This window comes from Equus przewalskii, chromosome 29 (assembly GCF_037783145.1).
Source record: "Equus przewalskii isolate Varuska chromosome 29, EquPr2, whole genome shotgun sequence".
Lineage (NCBI taxonomy): Eukaryota > Metazoa > Chordata > Mammalia > Perissodactyla > Equidae > Equus > Equus przewalskii.
Window position 1 is genome coordinate 42,899,105 of NC_091859.1, and position 18,189 is coordinate 42,917,293.

Sequence of the window (18,189 nt, forward strand, 5' to 3'; positions counted from 1 at the left end):
TCCATCTCTGTCTCCCCGTCCTCACTCTGGAACACGAGCTCCTAGGGGAACAGATTTTTATCCCCTTTGTCCTCTGCATATCCCTATACCCAGAATAGTGCCTGGCATGCAGTAGGCACTCAATAAATGCTCCGTGTGTTAATTAATGAACAAAGGCATGAAGGAAGGACTGTAGGGAGTGAGGGAGGCCAGGCAGCCCCCAGAATCTTGTCTCAGGCTGATCCTTCTGGGTTCCTCCAGACCTGCTGTGGTTAAACAGTATGCGGTCTCCTGGAACACTCGCTGAAGCAGAGGGAGAGCCCTGACCCCGGGTGTGGCGGGGATCACATTCCTCTGCACCAGCCCATGTGTAGCCCACTTCCCTTGGGACCTCTGGAGTTTAATGTGTGACAGAGACCCAAGAGATTACGAACGACATGAACAAACACGGTGTCCAAAGTGCGGCCGGAGTGGAGCGGTTTCTAATGACACCCCACACCCGTGGTACCTTTCCCCGAGGTCACAGAAATGTCAAGCGCACGGATGCTCTGCTCAGTTGGAGGCAGAGGAGGCTGACGCTTGAGGGGAGAGGCTCAGTTCAGCCAGAGCTCTCACTTTCTTCATGGAAATGCTTTCAGCACTGTACCAACATCAACCCACATCATCTCAGAATCACCCCGAACCAGACAGGCCAGGCCCACCAATGGCCCACACAGCCAGCCTGGCCACGAGGGGCTCCACTGCGGGCAATCGCCGCCAGTGCAGTAATGTCCCCTGGCAAGGCGCCTCTGGGGACATCTGACAGCAAGTGGAGACATTTTCGGCTGTCACAACTGGAGAGAGCTACTGGCATCTAATGGACAGAGATCAGGGAGGCTGCTCAACACTCTACAGTGCACAGGACAGGCCCTGCAATGAAGAAGGATCTGTCCCCAGATGCCAACAGTGCCGAGGTGGAGAAACCCTGCTTAACCCACTCACCTCCTCCTGGATGCCTTCCTTCACGACACGTCAAGATCCCCGGAGATCCGGCCCCGCCTGACCCCCGTCATCGCCCACCCTCTCTCCGAGCAAACCCCATGCCCTGAGTGGGTCCAACTGCCCGGCATGTCCCAGTCAGGCACACACCGCCCCGGCCCCTGCCCCTGCCCCACCCGTTCACATCACCCCGGACTGTAGGGAGGTCGTGCCACAGCCGGCACGAGGGGTCCCTGTTTCCTTGGGATTTTATGAAACACCCCCTTGATGACATGTCTGTGCCCCCAATCCCTGGCAGGGAGCCTCTACCCTCCCTGCACTGCTGTGTGCCGAACTATTCAGACACACATTGTTAATTAAAAATCCCAGGTGAGGGCCGGCTTTGTGGCACAGCAGTTAAGTTTGCACGTTCCGCTTTTCGGCGGCCCGGGGTTCACAGGTTCAGATTCTGGGTGCGGACATGGCACCACTTGTCAAGCCATGCTGTAGCAGGTGTCCCACATATAAAGTAGAGGAAGATGGGCACAGATGTTAGCTCAGGGCCAGGCTTCCTCAGGAAAAAAAGAGGAGGATTGTCAACAGATGTTAACTCAGGGCTAATCTTCCTCAAATTAAAAAAAGAAAATCCCAGGTGAGGTGGGCAGAGTGGGCAGCATGCTCAGGAAAGCCTGCTGCCCCGGGGAGTGGGGCCTCCCCATGTTCAGGTCCAGCAGGTTCCGCCGCCTTAGGACCAGAGACAGCACGGGCGACAAGACAGAGACGGGAGAGCCGAGTGACTCATCCCGGACAGGTCATTTTCAGTCTTGCTTTCACCTCCTATCATTCTGGCGGCATCCTGGCTTCAGGCTGGCTCCTCTAAATGTGCTTACGACCCCCCCCCCCCCCCCCGAGCCTGCCCGCCAAGCGCATGACGTCTCTGCATCTGGAGAAGCAAGAGCCTCCGGCACAGGGACAGAAAGTCACATGGAGACAGCACAGCCCTCCTAGGGGACCAACAGACGGCATCTCTGTGAATATTTCCCTATTGTGGAACCGAGGCAAACCACAGAACGAGGCCGCAGATCTAAGTGTAAGCTGCTGGGTTTCCTCCACTGAATAACCTCGGGCAAGAGAGGAAACAGCTGGGCTGTGGAGCGGAAAGGCCTCACCCTGCCCCAGGGCCTCGCTCGGCTGGAAGGCAGGCCCTGGAGGCCGAAGCAGGGGTGGCAGTGCACCGCCAACACCACTGCTCGTGTTCTCCCCGAGGGAGGCTCCTCCTTCCTCCTGGGGCGCTCTGCAGTGGCGAGTTCGCTCCCCAGTGCTACCTGGAGGGTCGCTGTGAGCAGGTAGGCCCTTGGCTGGCACTCCCTGCATGCAGAGTGATGGCCGAAGATGACACCTGGGCCAGGGGGACCAAGCCAGGGGTCTTGTCCCAGCTCAACTGCACACACTGTCGCTTGGGCCAGATGCTGCTGGAGAATGCTGTGTGCAGGTGCTCCGACGGGGAGACCCAGGCCGACTCAGCCCCATGGCCCAGAGCCCCACCCCCGGCCCTGGGAGGCGTGTTTCCACCCCAGCAGGAAGGAGTACGCACTGCGGGCCCTTTCTTGGCTTCCCTGACGTGGAACACGGGTCCCACAGGGTCCTCTGACCCATCCCGACTGGCCTGCCCTCTGCCGGAGGCTCAGCCTCCAGGCCACACACCCCTCCGGGGACCGTGGATCCCTGGTGTCCAGCTTGCGGCCTGAAGAGTGCAGCAGGAAGGGCCAGAGGCTGAGCGCGCCGGCTGAGAGGCGGGAATGGCTGGACTGCAGGTAGAATGTTCTTGCAAGGCGGCAGCTAAGTGCTCTGGAGCACAGGGCAGGCGAGAGCTCCACTCTGGCGCTTACTTTTCCTTCTCTCTACTTGACGGCAAGTGCAACGTCCCTACAAAAGCCTGGATGTGTCTGGGCCAGAAACCCCTGATCCTGGTCCCCCCATGCTTGAGCCAGGAATGGTCAGCCTTGCAGGAGCTCTGCTCCCAACATGGGTCCCGGTGGGTCTTGTGGATGAGGGAGAGCCATCTGGACAACGTGAACAGAGAGACTGGGGCAGGCGGCCCCTTCCGTCCGTCCGCCCTGCTGCCTGCGGCAGATTCGGGCCCTGACGTTAGATAGAACAGTCCCTGAGCTCAGAGGGACTGTGCCCCGTGCTGTGGGGACACAGAGGTGCACAGGATGTGGCCCTGCCCCGGGGGCTCCTGACTCTCCAGGACACGGGCGCTGTCTCCTGACCTGTGCCCAGGAGAACGCTGCTGTCCCCCGGGGCCACATCGTGAGAGGCCGGCTGGAAGGAGAGACTTTCTCCAGCGGCGGGGAGAGAAATGGCAAAAATGATACGACCTAGGGTGAAGTTGGAGGGGCCCGAGGGACACCCCAAGAGGTAGGAAGCCTTCTCCTGAGCAGCCAAATCAGGTATGAGAGGCCCATGGGGTATCAACTGAGGAGAACACGTCATGTAGGTGAAGGCGCCGCGGAGAGAAAAAACCAACTGTGCGACCTCCCGCGAGCCCCCCGAGATTAGACGGGAGCACAGGCTCTGAGGAGCCGACCTGCACTGCTGCTTCTGCACGGCCACGTGAGGCCGTCCCCAGGAGAGCAGCAGGCGGGTGTAGCTGTCACTGGCTGACCCGTGTCCCAGAAAGCCAGGGGGCCCCACTAAGGAGAAGATGCCAGTGCCTGAGACAGGGCAGTTACAGCTAATACACCTGTATCCGCGGAGGTCTGTTGTCAGCCACTGAGCCCCGACCCCACTGCCCTGCTGGCTCACATACCCCTTCATCAAGCATCGGGCACGGCCCCCAGCCCGGAGATGTACAGACCCCGTTCCCAGGCACTGTGAACGTTCTGTCCTTAGTCCTCAAAATCCAGAGAAGAGCACTCAGCCCCCACGTCGCTTGAGATCTGCAAGCCAGACCCTTCCAGAACTCTCCTACGCCCTCCCGGCGAATAAGGTGCAGAGTTCCACGCACGCTCAGAACCTGCCTGGCCCCAGCCCCGGGACAGAGATTGCTGCTGGGGGCCCATGTGGGACGACCCCAAGGAGGCAGAGGGATGGCGGATGACAGACTGGGGAAAGAGTGAGAGGGAGGGGCCTGGTGGCCAGCAGGACCTCAGGCCCAGGCGGTGGGAGGCGGCCGCCAATCACTGGTCTGTCCACAGCTGAACTGCAGTAGATGTGAGAGGCAGGGTGCATCTCCCAGAGAGGCCCCTCGTCCGCCAGCCAAGCTCAAGCCCGAGCCCTGAAGGCCTTCGGGGAGCTGTGGCCAAGCTCCGAGGGTGCCCTGGAGTTTCCCAGGAGGGAGAAAAGTCGTTGGCAAAACCACAACAATGGAAAATGGGGCGTCCTGATGCAAAAACCAAGAAGCCAAATTACAAGTCAATAAACAGCAAAATAAAACAAAAACAAAAATGCCCACACCTTCACGGCATTTCCTCCAGGACCCTCCCGACTCTCCAGTTACATCCAGGTACGAGTGGACGGTTTTGGCTCTCGAGTTGTGTTAGAATAGCCTGGAATTTTAGCCACCAGTAATGACTCGGGCCAAGGCAGCTGCAATGAATAAGCTCTTTCTGGGTCCTTCCCCTGGTGTAGGGTGACTCTGGGGTCCCTGTGTCTCCCCGCCCAGCGCTCCCTGGGGGAGTATTCCTGCCCTGGCACAGGGCTTCGGTATATTTACACAGACCCTCAACAAATGCTCGTTTCCTAAAAAAGTTTCTCAATCAGCATATTTTTTTTAAATTTCAGAGTATAAACGTCCCAAGACAGAAAAGCCACCAGGGCTTTCGTGAAGAGCACCCCATCCTACCTTGTTGTAATACTGCACCTGCACCGAGTGCCACCGCCCGTCACTCACGCCCCCAGGAACCTGCGGCGCCACCATTGTCGTGGTCTCACCTGAGGGGAGAGGGGTGAGCCAGAGAGAACACAGGTCAACAGACCACTAAGGCTGAACGTCCTTTTGACAGTCTGGACAAATGTTCTTTTCCACCAACTGGAATAACATGTTTGACTTGTAAATGTTTTTAATCTACCAATGTACCACACTGCATTGATTCCCCAATCTTTGGAAACATGAGCTGTGTCTTCCGTATTTTCAGCATTATAAGTAATACCGCAATGAGCATCTTTGTGCATCGTGCAATTCTCCCACAGGACGGATTCCCAGACGTAGAACCCGGGGAGCAGTGCGTCAGCGGGCTGGAAGGTGCCGCACAGGATTAGGGTGAGCTGGACCCACTGAGCGCCTGTCACGTGCTCCAAGAGCGGCTCCTTCCCACAGGGAAGGCCCTACCTGCTGAGAAGGTGAGCTGCACCTGCTCGTCCACGATCTCCAGGGCAATGAAGTCGTGCTTCTCGTTGAAGCGGCCGTTATAAAGCAGCAGGGCGTTCCTCTCCTGGGTGGCAAACCTGCGGGGCCGAGCGGAAGGACGTCACACAGTGAGTGACCCTGGCACAGAAGGTTTGCAGGCGGCGGGCGCAGAAACGAGGGGCTGCCCAGACTCGACAAGCCCAGCCAGCGGAGGGTGAGAGCCAGGGGCGCACGCAAGAAAGACTCTGGCCCCGGGCACTCATTTTTCTCCTCAGGAGTTGACAGCCCATAAAACCTGATTAACGATGCTCTTTGCTAGAAGTAGCAGGCCAGATTCCATGGGGGAATTTGGTTTCCACGGCGTATACAATGTGAAAAGATTACATTTGCACAAGGTTCTAGGAGGACGACACAGCCGCTATATTAGAGAGATTTGGACGGAAAACTCAAGTAGCACATCTTCTGCTATGGGAAGTAAATGCCCCACGTATGTATGCCAGGGCACCGGGATGCAGCAGCTTCTTGTGCAAGGGGGCTGGGGTTGATGGACCACCTCAGGGCCCCTTGTCTCCACTACCACATTCCAGCCACACTGTGTACTTTTGCTCCCAAACACTACACTCTTCTCTGCCCTGGGGCCTTTGTACCTGCTGCTCAGGAATGACGTTCCCTGGCTCTGTGGATCTCTCAGGGGTCACTCCAATTGCACTTTCCCTAACTCATTTTATCTAAATTGTGCCCCACCCCATCAGTCTATTACATCACTCAGTTTATCCTGCGTGTTTATTTGTTAGAATGTGTGATCCTTAAGGGGCGACATTATCACTCTCATTCACTGCTGCCTCCCGGAGCCCAAAACAGAGTCCGGTCCACGTAACACTTAATAATGACGTGCTGAATAAACGAAGGAGTGAGTGAATGAACAGAGGCATGAAAATGAACATACATGTTAGGCTCTAAGCTTTCAAAGAGTGAAAATCCACTTACTCCGACAAGAGATAAACCTCAGAAACCCTTCTCCACCCACACGGTCCTGAGGAAGTGGCTCCATTAGACCCAAGGGTCCCTGACAGGGGGTCCTTAGACTCCCCAACAGCCGTGGTCACAGAGAACCCGGTAAACCTCCTGAATGAATTCGGGACTACTTCCTGAGCTGGCTGGCTGTCTCTCTCATCAGAGATTAAGTGGGGGAAATTCCTTCTTTTGATTCAAGGTTGGTTTATCCGTTTTCATGCACCAAGAGTCTGTCGGCACCAGCCTCAGGCATCTGCCCCTTTTCTTTGAGTTACACAAACTCCAGACTTTGAATCCCCTCTGTTTAGAAAGCAGCAAGAACCGATGACAAACTCTCGAGAAAAAATACCCGCATGGCCAAGTGGGCGCTTCGAGCGCGGAGGGAGCAGCAGAGGAAGAGCGCTGAAGCAAGCCTGGGGCCAACTCTACGCCGGGCTTCTCCCCAGCCTCACGGGCCAGCCCTGCTGCTGTCCGGGGGGCCTCACTGTTGTGGGTGAGGGCGTGGAATGCCCTGGATACCACCCTCGGGGCAGGCACCCGTCCACGCTGGGGACGGAGAGCTAAGAAGGGACCCTGGGCCAAGGGGAGGGTCCGAGCAGCACAAGTAAAAAGAGGAAAGGCCAGAAACAGAACCGAGGCTCGGGGAGGGGGCCAGGCTGGCGGGGAGAACAAAGGCCGGGCGGGGAGGGGAGGAGCGGCAGCTGGGAACGCGGAGCCTGCTCGGCAACCAGAAACCAGAAAGAGGAGACGCGGCCGGCCGCGAAAGAACCGGTGGGAACAAAAGCCGTGGCGGGTGCCCCGGCCCACCTTTCTCACGGTGGGGCCCCTCGGAGGAACGGAGGCCCCCGCACCTTCCAGGCCCCACCCCAAAGCAACCACAGCCCCCAAGCTGTAGCTGTTCCTCTGTCGAAATCCTGAGAGGGTTTCTTATGATTCTGCTTTTGAAGTCGTTCCCTGTAAAACGGCCACTGATTCAGCGGTGGCCCTGACGCCTTAGCCATCGCCACGCGTACCAGAAATCACCCATAAATTGCTGCCAAATGCAATCGTCTAAAAATACTGGATTTGACGAGGAAGTGGACATAACGTGACTTTACGTGGATGTGTAATTAAACACTACTTTTTACTTTCTCTAGAGTCTGGGGCCCACAGACTCCCTTCGCTGGTTTCCGGCAGGTTTGCCAGGGGCCTGCCTGCCTCCGGCCCCAGGCCTGCTGGTCACCTTCTAGGTCAGCCTCCCACGGGGACCCCTCCTGCAGCTTATTCGCTGTACCACATGTGATGGAGACACAGGACCGAAAACACAGGATGCCTGTGATTTGGGAGTTGGGCACCCACAGAAGCCCACTGTTTTAAACATCAAGTCACACGGGACACAGCGTGGCCAGAGATCCCATGGGGGAGCCTCACTTTTGGAGGCTGTGCCCATGGGGCGGCCTTCTGAGTGCAGGGCTGGGGGCGGAGGCCAGGGACCCTGCGTTCCAAGCAGGCAGAGCTCCAGAACGCAGGGCCTGGCATACAGGGCCCAGTGCTCGACGGCCTGTGTTAAGGGGTGACACCGCTTGCCCATGCTACAGCCAGAGGAACGGGAGCTGCCATCGGCGCCAGGTGCTTCCTCCACACCCCGAGCCCTCAGGCACGCCCTGGGAAGGGACCCTCATCAGCCATTTCACAGAGCAGTGGAGCCAAGGTGCAAACGTGGACGACAACCCGAAAACAGTGGGCCTCCACGCGGCCCAAACCTCAGAACCGATTCCAGTCAAACGCTGCTGCCTCCTGGAGAGCCAAGCAGAGCTGCGTCTCCCACCTACCCTCTTCCCAGGCCCCTGGGAAGGGGTATGGCTCTAAGGATCAGAGAGAGAGCCAGGAGACAGGCCCAGGGGCACACGGGCTCCACGGATGGGCCACTCTAACTATTTCATTAAAGCTGGCTCACAGGGAAACTCAGGAAGATGGACGGAACCATGGGAAATGCCTACAAATCAGGACAAGCAGGCCCTGGGCAAACCCGGGGGTTCCACCTGGCAGCCTTGAGACCTTGGACAAATTTCCCAACCTCTCTGTGCCTCAGTTTCCTCTCCTATAAGATAGGGATGAGAGCAGTACCCAGCTCCCAGGTTCCTGTGGGAAGGAAATGGATCCGACATGTGGGTGCCAGGCCAGGCTCAGCAGAAAACCCGTGTGCTGTCGCTGCATGGTCCACACTGAACCCGGTGCTGAGTGGGGCAGAGCCCAGAGGTGTTTCACTGGACACCAGTCACTCCAAATGAGAGGACGCCATCTGCACTCAATGCTGACGCCCACGCCCAAGAATTTACTGTGGGGCTGGAGCAGACCACGGTGGGCAGGTCCAGGTGCTGCCCGGGTGGCCGCAGGGGTCTGCCCACCTCTGCAGAGGCCCCAGCAGACACCCCAGGCCACTCAGAATGCCCAGAGTGTTCGCCCTCTGCAACTCAACCCCCCTCTCACCCTCCACTGAGCCAAAGAGGCCTGCCCTGGGAGAGCGCGAGGCCCCGGCCGACTCGGAGGCCACAGGTGGGGAACAGCAGGCACTTGTACCTTGTTGGCACGGAACTACCAGCCGGCCACCCAGTGACCCCTGGGCGACTAGGCTGTTGGAACATGGGACAAAAAGCCCCTAAGGAGCTTCAGGCCAGTGGGTAGACAGGCAAGGACAGAGAGCTGGACCTCAATATGGTGACGATGACAGGCACAGTCACCAGGAGCTTGAAGTCAAGAAACATGAGCCGGGGTCCCCTGTGGTCACTTAAGGTTTCCAAAGGATGTGCATCTGCTCTGGAGACTTTAGCACAACCCGTCTGACACCCAGGACAAAAGCCAGGATCAGGAATTCTGGCGTGCGTTCCTACCCCAATCAACGAGCCTGCCTGGAGGCCCGTTCAGAGTGAGAAGGTCTGAGCCACAATGCAGAAATCCCGCGGATGATTCAAGCCCCCATGTTAACGGAGTGCCCCCATCAGGACCTTTGTGCCGCAGTCCAGGCAGACAGTGGCCTGAGCCTGCGAGCAAGGATGTCAGGGGCTGAAGGCTGCAAACAAGCAGACAGTGACCCGACTGTCCAGCTTGAGTGGGAACGTAAGCGTCACTTGGCCTGGGTCAGGGGGCTTCCTGGAGGAAGCAGTGGGAGTTGGGCGGTCAGGAGCCGGTGGGGAAACAGCCTGTGTGAGGCTAGGCAGGTCCAGAGTCCATGAGGAAGTGAGGGCGGCCACATTACAGGGCACAAGGTGCCAGAATCAGGGGTCACCAGCCGTCAGGCCATAAAGGGCCCCATGCCCTAAGAAGTTTGGACTGGACAGCCATATGCAAAGAATGACAGTGGATCACTATCTTACACCACACACAAAAATTAACTCAAAATGGATTAAAGACTTGAAGGTACAACTTGAACCCATAAAACTCCTAGAAGAAAATATAGGGAGGACACTCTTTGACATCAATCTTAGCAGCATCTTTTCGAATAGGACGTCTACTTGGACAAGGGAAACAAAAGAAAAAATAAACAATGGGACTACATCAGACTCAAAAGATCCTGCAAGGCAAACGAAACAGGAACAAAATGAAAAGACAACCCACCAACTGGGAGAAAATATTTGCAAATCATATATCCGACAAGCGATTAATTTCCAAAATACATAAAGACCTCAAATAACTCAACAACAAAAAAACAACCCGATCAAAAAATGGGCAGAAAATATAAACAGACATTTTTCCAAAGAAGATATACAGATGGCCAAGAGGGATATGAAAAGATCTTCAATATCACTAGTCATTAGGGAAATGCAAATCAAAACTACAATGAGATATCACCTTACAGCTGTTAGAATGGCTCTAATTACCAAGACAAAAAACAACAAATGTTGGAGAGGTTGTGGAGAAGACGGAACCCTCATACACTGCTGGTGAGAATGCAAACTGGTGCAGCCACTATGGAAAACAGTACAGAGATGTCTCAAAGAATTAAAAATAGAAATACTCTATGACCCAGCTATCCCACTACTGGGTATTTATCCAAAGAACTTGAAATCAACAATTCAATCAACAATCAACAATTATGCACCACTATGTTCACTGCAGCATTGTTCACAACAGCCAAGACGTGGAAGCAACCCACGTGTCCATCACCGGATGAATGGGTAAAGAAGATGTGGTATATCCATACAACGGAACAGTACTCAACCATAAAGAAAGACAAAATCGTCCCATTTGCAACAACATGAATGGTCCTTGAGGGTGTTATGTTAAGCAAAATAAGCAAGACACAGAAAGACAAACACCGTATGATTTTACTCACATGTGGAAGATAAACAAACACGTGGACAAAGAGAACAGATTAGTGGTTACTGGGGGAAGGGGGTTGCTAGGTGGGCGTAAAGGGTAAAGGGGTCCATATGTACGGTGACTGACAAATAATAACATACAACTGAAATTTCACAATGCTATAAACTGTTATGACCTCAATAAAATAAAAAAATAAAATTAAAAAAAAAGAAGTTTGGGTTTTAACCTGGGCGGCCAGCAGGCCTGGCAGGACTGTCACACAGGGACCAACCTGACTCAGGCTGAAAGCAGACGACACCAGTGCTGTCACACCATTGCCACCAGGGAGAGAGGACGGTGGCAGGAGCCAAGGTGCTGGAGACTGGGACAGGGAGAAGTGGCCAGACATGGGAGACACGGGGACGAGAGACTCATGGGACCTGACTGAGATTGAGCGTTAGGGGAGCGGACAAGGAGGGCCCCGCTGCCTCGGGCCACCCCACAGATAGGGCCCGAGAGATGGCGACAGAGATGAGGGGCTCTTCCCAGATCTGCTGAGTATGAGGCGCCCAGGGGACGTCAAGGCAGAGATGTCAGCGGGCGTGAACATACGCATTTCAACATCCCAGGCCTGCAGAGCTGGCTTTTGCAGTTTATCGGGGCGTAACCGTGCACCCCCCACCCAGAGTCTCCACACTGCTGCCTGTTGTGTGAGCTCTGAGGAATCAGGGCTTCCCTCCTCCAGCACGGACATCGAGGGTCCCTCCTGCTCGACTTTAAGGTCCCTAGGGACCAGAGTCATTTCTGATTCGCCCCTGCTACCCAGAGCGCCTCTCACACCACAGGTGCTCCATGAACGTGTGCTGGAGCAAACTGAGCACACGCGGCCCCACAGTGCTCACCACCACTGTGAACGCACCACTGTGACACACCTGCGGTCCTCAGAATGGCCCAGGCCTGCTGTGGGAGGGCCTGCCCGCCCCGTCGCCCAGGGCGCTCACCCATATCTTCCAGCTATCCTTTCCCTGGAGTCAGCCAGCCCATACTCCCGGCTCCCTTGGGTCTCAGGGCAACAGGGGTACATCCCAGCCACTTACCTAGAAGACCAGGCCTCGCCCGCCGAGCGCTCTGGGGTGCGGCTCACGACAGCACTCCACGGGGCCTGCTGGCTACACTGCAGCCCTCAGCCGTTCAGAGGCAGGACCCCAGGAGAGGAGCCCGCTCCTCTGAGATGCCCCCTTCTTCAAAGGGCAGCTCAGAGGAGGGCATAGGACACAACATTCCTACCAGAAAACTCTGTTGCCCTAAGGGGCCCCCTAAACACTGGCACGAAATGACCAAATATAAAATCCACCGTACTCTACGAAGCTAGACCTCATAGAAATCTTTAAAGTGGAAATGATAGATTTTTAAAAATTAAATTAAGCCTATATCTCTTGGAGAAAAAGGTGCAACAATAAAATAAGGACCACAGCACACAATAAGCCAGCATCATCGTGCTAACAGATCAAGGAACCAAAGCTGAAAGTGGTCAGGCCGCACCCCCTTGGGGTCAGGAACCCAAGTCGAGTCTGCCTGATTCCAAGCCGGCTGGTCCCTTTTCCCTCCATCTCTGGCCACTTGCATGTCAGAGATGCCCGAGTGCTGGCAAGTGAGCGGGACCAGAACAGCGAGGGCCAGCTTTGTGGGTGTGTGGCCTGGGCAGTCGGGCAGGGCCCCAGGCCTGGCTTAATGCTCTGTTGTTGCCAACTTGAAATTCTTAATTTTTGAACAAGGATCCCCCCATTCTCAATCTGCATGGGGCCCTGCAATTTAAGTAGGCAGGCCTACAGGCAGCACTGAGCAGAGCTACTCTGCTGGCAAAGAACTAGCAGTCGACGAGGTTTCTGTTGTCACCTGGAAGGATGAGAAGCGTGAGACCCAAGGGGCCCCTTTCCCAATGCTCCAGCAATAGGAATTCTTACTCACGTGAGGGAAATGGTGAAGTGGAAGCGCTGTCTCAGGCCTCGGAAGGTGACAAAGGACTGGGGCGGGAAGCTCCTGGTGGTCACCTCGCAGTAGGGCCTCTCGAACCCGCCGGGAGGGCACACGCAGTGGAAGCCGCCGATGAGCAGGTTCACGCAGGTGCCCCCATTCTTGCACACTCCGTTGGCACAGCGGCCCGAGCGAGCGTTCACCTCGCAGTGCTCCCCTGGGGACGAGAGCAGAGGCCAGAAGAGGTTACACTACCAGCCCAGGGAGGAGAAAACCAGCCCCCATGGCCCGGAACCATGAGCGACACAATCTGCTACCAAAAGAAATGACGAGATGGGGCCGAAGCTCGTGATAGGGCGTTTCTGAGAAGCACCCCAGAGTCCCTGAAATCAGACATGCGATGTTCTCATTGGAACTACGGCACCCAGCTGCTGGTGGGCAGTCTAAGGATGGTGGGTCAGAGGGTTCCCAGTAAGCACCCCTGGGGAGGTCTCCAGGAAGAAATGCATGAGGTGACGGAGTCACACGAACCCTGCCCCTGCCCCAGGCCTGCCAGGGCCCCCATACTACAGATGGCAGAGGAGCGCGCAGCAACAAACACTTCTCAGCATTCAGCCCCATTCTGAACACCCCGCTGGCTGAGCCAGGCTCTCTCTTGCGAGAGAATGACCTAGAAATAAGGAGACTAAGAAGACGGCCTCATGCCAACCCCACACACCCATGTCTGCTGGGACGGCTGAGCACACCAGAGCCTTGACCTAGGCTCTGGGCACGCCAGGATCACACTGCGCCCTAGGGCCACCTGCTCGGCTGGCCTCCTGCCGTGCCCGCCGTCCCCACTGCCTCTCATGCACACCTTCCGGCCCGTTCAACGCTGGATTCCAATTGGTTCCCAGTCATGTCTGTCTCTCCCACTGGCCTGTGAGCTCCCCGAGGGCAATGCCTCTGTGCTCCAGTGTCCTCCCCTGAGCCTAACCCCTCAGTGATGGGAGGGTTCCAGAAGCTTTCCCAGAAAGACTGACCCCGCCTGCCCCCAGGCATGGCTCCTGAGAAGGTAGATCTCCGCCCGGAGTCTGTTTCTCAGGGAGGCCGACCTCCGACCGTGTGGATTTTAGCGAGCTCAATAATTGATCAGTGTAAGAAAATCCTTTCCGTCCTCAAGGGAACATCTCAAATGAGCTTTTTGAGGAGCAGGGGAAACTGATCCGTAGTTAGCATAACAATCATCAGAAAGCAACGGTGCTCCTGAGAAATCTGAGTCTTCCTCTCCTTCCCCCAAGGACCCCCCCATCTTCACCTCCAGGTTGCAACACCTAAGAATGCCTAACAGCTAGGCGGAGGTAAGCCCAGTCTGAGCCCCGTGAAAACAAGGAGGAAAGCAGAAATCACGGATGTCTCCCTGAATCACGACCGTGCAGGGCAGTGATCTCCAGGGCTGAGCCCACCCCGGGGGCCAGGCAGGGCTCGGGTGGGTTCTTTTTCCTCCCCCTGCTTCCAACCAGGCAGGTCAAGGCAGCAGAGGCCAGAGGCCCCAGCCAGGCCATCCACCTGGGCTGGGGCTGCCCCCCAGGGTCGTGTGGCCAGAGAGGTTTCACACCCGCTCAGAAGGGAAAGAAAAAGGATGGCAGACCCTGCCCTCGGCTCCGCCATCCATGGAAACCATTTCATCCCCCCGGCCCGGCTCCTGGGTTACCAGGGTGCCCTGCCGGCCACATAAGGCTGGGTTCCAGCACTCTGCCAGGCAGGCTGTGCACATACACACACATGCACAACCTCACATATGTGCCCACACATGCATACACACACAACTACACACCTTACACATGTGTCTACACACATGCACACATGGCTTCACACTCATACCTGCACGCTCACACTCTTACACACACCCTCACTCACACGCAGTCACACCCTCACACACACTCACTCGAGCTAGTCAGTGCTCCTGGCCTCTTCTCCAGGTGGGCGGCCTGTAGTCTTCTTGAATTCCATGCATTAATTTTAAATGCTTAGCTTAAGGCGTATTTGTTCTTCTTCACAGACTTCAAATTCTCTAATCTCTACTTTTAAAATATATGTGACATTTGGGAGTGTTTGCTTTCCAAGTTCCAGCTTGGCATGTCGGTGGCCAAGTACAGCGTATTGTGGGAGAATAAAGCTGCTGTGAGAGCACAGGGCGGGGTGCGCCCCTCGAACCGTGACCTCGAACAAAGGGAGGCCCAGTACAGCCCTTCCCACAGCGCTCGCCCTGAGGTGTTCCAGCATGCCACCCATCCGGGCTCTGGTCCAGGTGGTCCAACACTCGCCCAGATGGAAGGGAGGCGCCGCGTCCCCACCGCCAGCCACCACTGCTTCCTCGCTCTGCCTTCGCCGTTGACAGGGACCTCTCACCCAAGGGCTCCCTTTCCTCGCCTGGCCTCTGCGATGTCCTGGAAAAGACCACCTCCCACTGTGGCCCAGAGAGAGGAAGGCCCCATGCACCCACTGGGAGAGCTCTGCTCAATTCCGGAAGATCTGAATGTGACTTTCCTGCCCAGGACTCTTGCTTCCAGATACGGTTTTTAGCGGCTGCAGGGAAACCGCAGGCGGCCCATGCGGACGGGAGGACGACACCAGCCGGGACTCGTCCTGCCCAAGCCACGCGGGGACTACGCGTTCAGACACTGCGGATCGACCAGCTGCCTTTCAAGCATCTGGCTGTCCCGTAGAAAGGGTGTAATGAATGCGAGGGGTTACTCTGTCCCTCCACCAAAAGGATCCTGCTGTTTTAAATAAGCTACAGATAAAGCTAAGTCTCAACAAAGTACAAGAAATTTGGTGGCTTTAAACGACAGACATTTATTCTCTCAGTCCTGGTGGCCACAAGTCCAGAAGCAAGGTGTCGGCAGGGCCATGCTCCCTCTGGGGGCCCCAGTGGATCCTTTTGCCTTTTCTGGCTCCTGGTGGCTCCCGTGGTCCTTGGCCTGTGGCCGCATCGTCCCATCTCTGCCTTGTCATCACATGGCGGTCTTCCCCGCGTCTCAAATCTCCCTCTCCTTTCTCTTATAAGGACACCAGTCACTGGATTTAGGGTCTACCTGAAATCTAGGATGATTTCATCTTGAGAGCCTTAACTAATAACATGTGGAAAGACCCTATTTCCAAACGAGGCCTCATTCTGAGGTTCTGGACACCAGTTTGGGGGGATACCACTCAATCGACTATAGCAACCCTCTGTGTTTGTCCTAAAATTACAGTCATAGTAAGTTTTGACCTCTGCAAACACAGCGCCCTGAGGTGAGGCAGCACTGACCCTGCGGGGCTGTGTTCCCCAGCTTCCAGAGTGACTGGCCAGGCTCTGGTTTCTCTGCCCTCGGGAGACGCTCCTCCCTAGCCTTTTCCGCCCAGCCAGTAAGGAGTGGAGCACTGGGCCAGGCCCACACACCCAACCTTCCAACCACTGCTCCCCTTGTTATCTCCCCTGCAAACCCAGACCTCAACTCTGACCTTCCCCTCGCCAAACCTGTTCTCCTCCAGGTCACCCACATGGGGAAGGGTCCTGCCATCTGTCCAGGGATGCAAGCCACCCTCCTTCTCCCTTGTCCCCATCAGTGCCATCTCCCAGAGTCCCGTGTCATGATCTCCACGGCCACCCGCACCCTAGGCTATGCCGCCCCCATCTGCACAAGCACAGTGGCTTCCCCTCCGCACCCAGCCGCTCTTCACCTCACAAACTGCCTGCTCTCCGCAGAACACCAGAGAGAGCTTTTCAGAATGCTGACCGGGCCACGTGCTGGCTTAGAATCAATGCCGCTGCTCCGTGAAGACCCGCTACCCCCACCTCGGGGCCTAGCCCTCAGCCACATGCCCAGCCCCATCTGCATCACACTCGCCCACTGCACATACGTGGTCTCTGGCCTAACAGCAGCTGGGCATTCAGTGGGCTAATGTAAGTGGCCCTGTACACACCCGGTAGGTACATACTCATACATGCTCACCACTATCAACAATGATAACCCAACAGTGACCATATTCCTCTGAGCCTGGCATCCTCTCTCCTGGCCTCTGCATAGCTTCTCCGTGCCTGGATGCTGTGCCATCTCAGGCACGCCCCCCAACAGGAGGCTTCGCCTGCCGGCCTCACCAGGTCCAGGGCGCCCATGGCAGACTCTGATGGATGCAGAATCTCCCCTGTCTAGTGAGCACCCATCCCAGCTCCAGGGTGACACCCACCATGCGACTGTTCGTTAGCATCTGTCTCTGCAGGCTCTGGGGCAGGGGCACGTCTGTTTTGGGGCCAAGTCTAAGAATATCCAGCACACAGAGGATGCCTAATGCATGCCTTCTGTGTGTATACAGGGCCTACGATGACCGCCCAGCACAGAGAGGGGGCCTGACAGACGCCAGACATGGAGAGTGCGCCCGATGAGTGCCCGGCACACAAGCAGGCACTCAACGGATGCCTGTGAAATGAAGTCATAAATGCCAGGATTTCCCCAATTCCAAGCCAGTGATTAACGCTTGTACAAAATTATAAAACCTACATGATTCACGTAGTTGATTCAAATATGCTGATGTAATGAATGAAGAATTATCTTACACTTGAACACGAACTTAGGCTTTTTCTCCAGCGTGTCTTCTGCGCGGTGGTGTGCTGGCAAATCCTACCAGCCAGCCCTCCGCCAGGAGAGCCCTCACCTGTGACACTTGCCTATATCCACAATGTACCTGCCCACGTCACGGCCAATTCCAAGCTACCAATTTGACATCACTGAACTCAGTTGGGAAGAGATGTGAAAGGATAGTTTTTAATTCTTAAAATCATTTTACTGGAAGTAAATAATTTGGATCAAGTTTAGTGAGCCCTATATCTTTAATTTTTTTTATAAAGCTCTTAGAAGAAACATTACTTTAATAAAACAAATGTTCTCGGATGTGCTTACTATCAAGATTTAACTGTATCTTTCCTTTTTTGGGAATTCTCAGTCCAAATAAATTTAGGCTTCTCCCTACGTCCTAGTGTTCTGCTTGGAGTCAAATGCTTGCTCTGAGTCATTCTAAACCTGGGAGAACACCCCATCCTCCTGCTGTGCACCCGCCCCACGCCAAGGATCGTGTTCACTTGAGCCAAGTGACAGCCTCGCTCAATAATGCATGCAGCGCGGCAGTCCCCCGATATGAGAGACGCAGGGCCCAGCCTCCTGGCCACGGCTGCAAACACAGAACCCCACATAGAAATTTCAGAAGGGACCTCCCCCCACCCCGGAAAAAGCATTCTTAACTGCAAAACAGAAGCTCCCAGGAGTCAAGGCCCCTCCAGCCCCCACGGCCTCATGTACATTCCCGTCACTGGATGCCTGTCCCATACCACCCTTGGGGCTGAGCGTGAGGGGACACTGCCTGTCTGCCTGGGGACCCCAGCCTGCAATGCCAGAGCCAAAGACCCTCGGTTTGAGGGCTTTAGTCCCCTGGAGAAGCCCCAGCTTCACGGGGCTTAGGCCAAGGGCTCCCCTGCAAGGCGTGTGCTGAGAGCACAGGGTTCCAGAGGACAGGGTGAGGCCCGGCCACACCCCAGCTGGGTCCGTCCCTGCACAGTTCTCACGGCGCCCTGCTCTGGGAACTCTTACATGCCCCCATCTTACAGACGAGGAAACTGA

General features: G+C 56.0%; 1 protein-coding gene across 2 annotated transcripts in view; it reads right to left on the minus strand.

Annotated features, from left to right (window-relative positions):
* CELSR1 (cadherin EGF LAG seven-pass G-type receptor 1) overlaps positions 1–18,189 on the minus strand; it is a 148,447-nt gene that overhangs the window by 61,838 nt on the left and 68,420 nt on the right. For both annotated transcript variants that reach the window (XM_070599889.1, XM_070599888.1), the window contains exons 3-5: positions 12,548–12,770; positions 5,270–5,385; positions 4,784–4,872 (exon numbers count right to left, since the gene is read on the minus strand). In XM_070599889.1, coding sequence (XP_070455990.1) covers positions 4,784–4,872; positions 5,270–5,385; positions 12,548–12,770 — 428 coding nt within the window. The remainder of the gene's footprint in view (positions 1–4,783; positions 4,873–5,269; positions 5,386–12,547; positions 12,771–18,189) is intronic.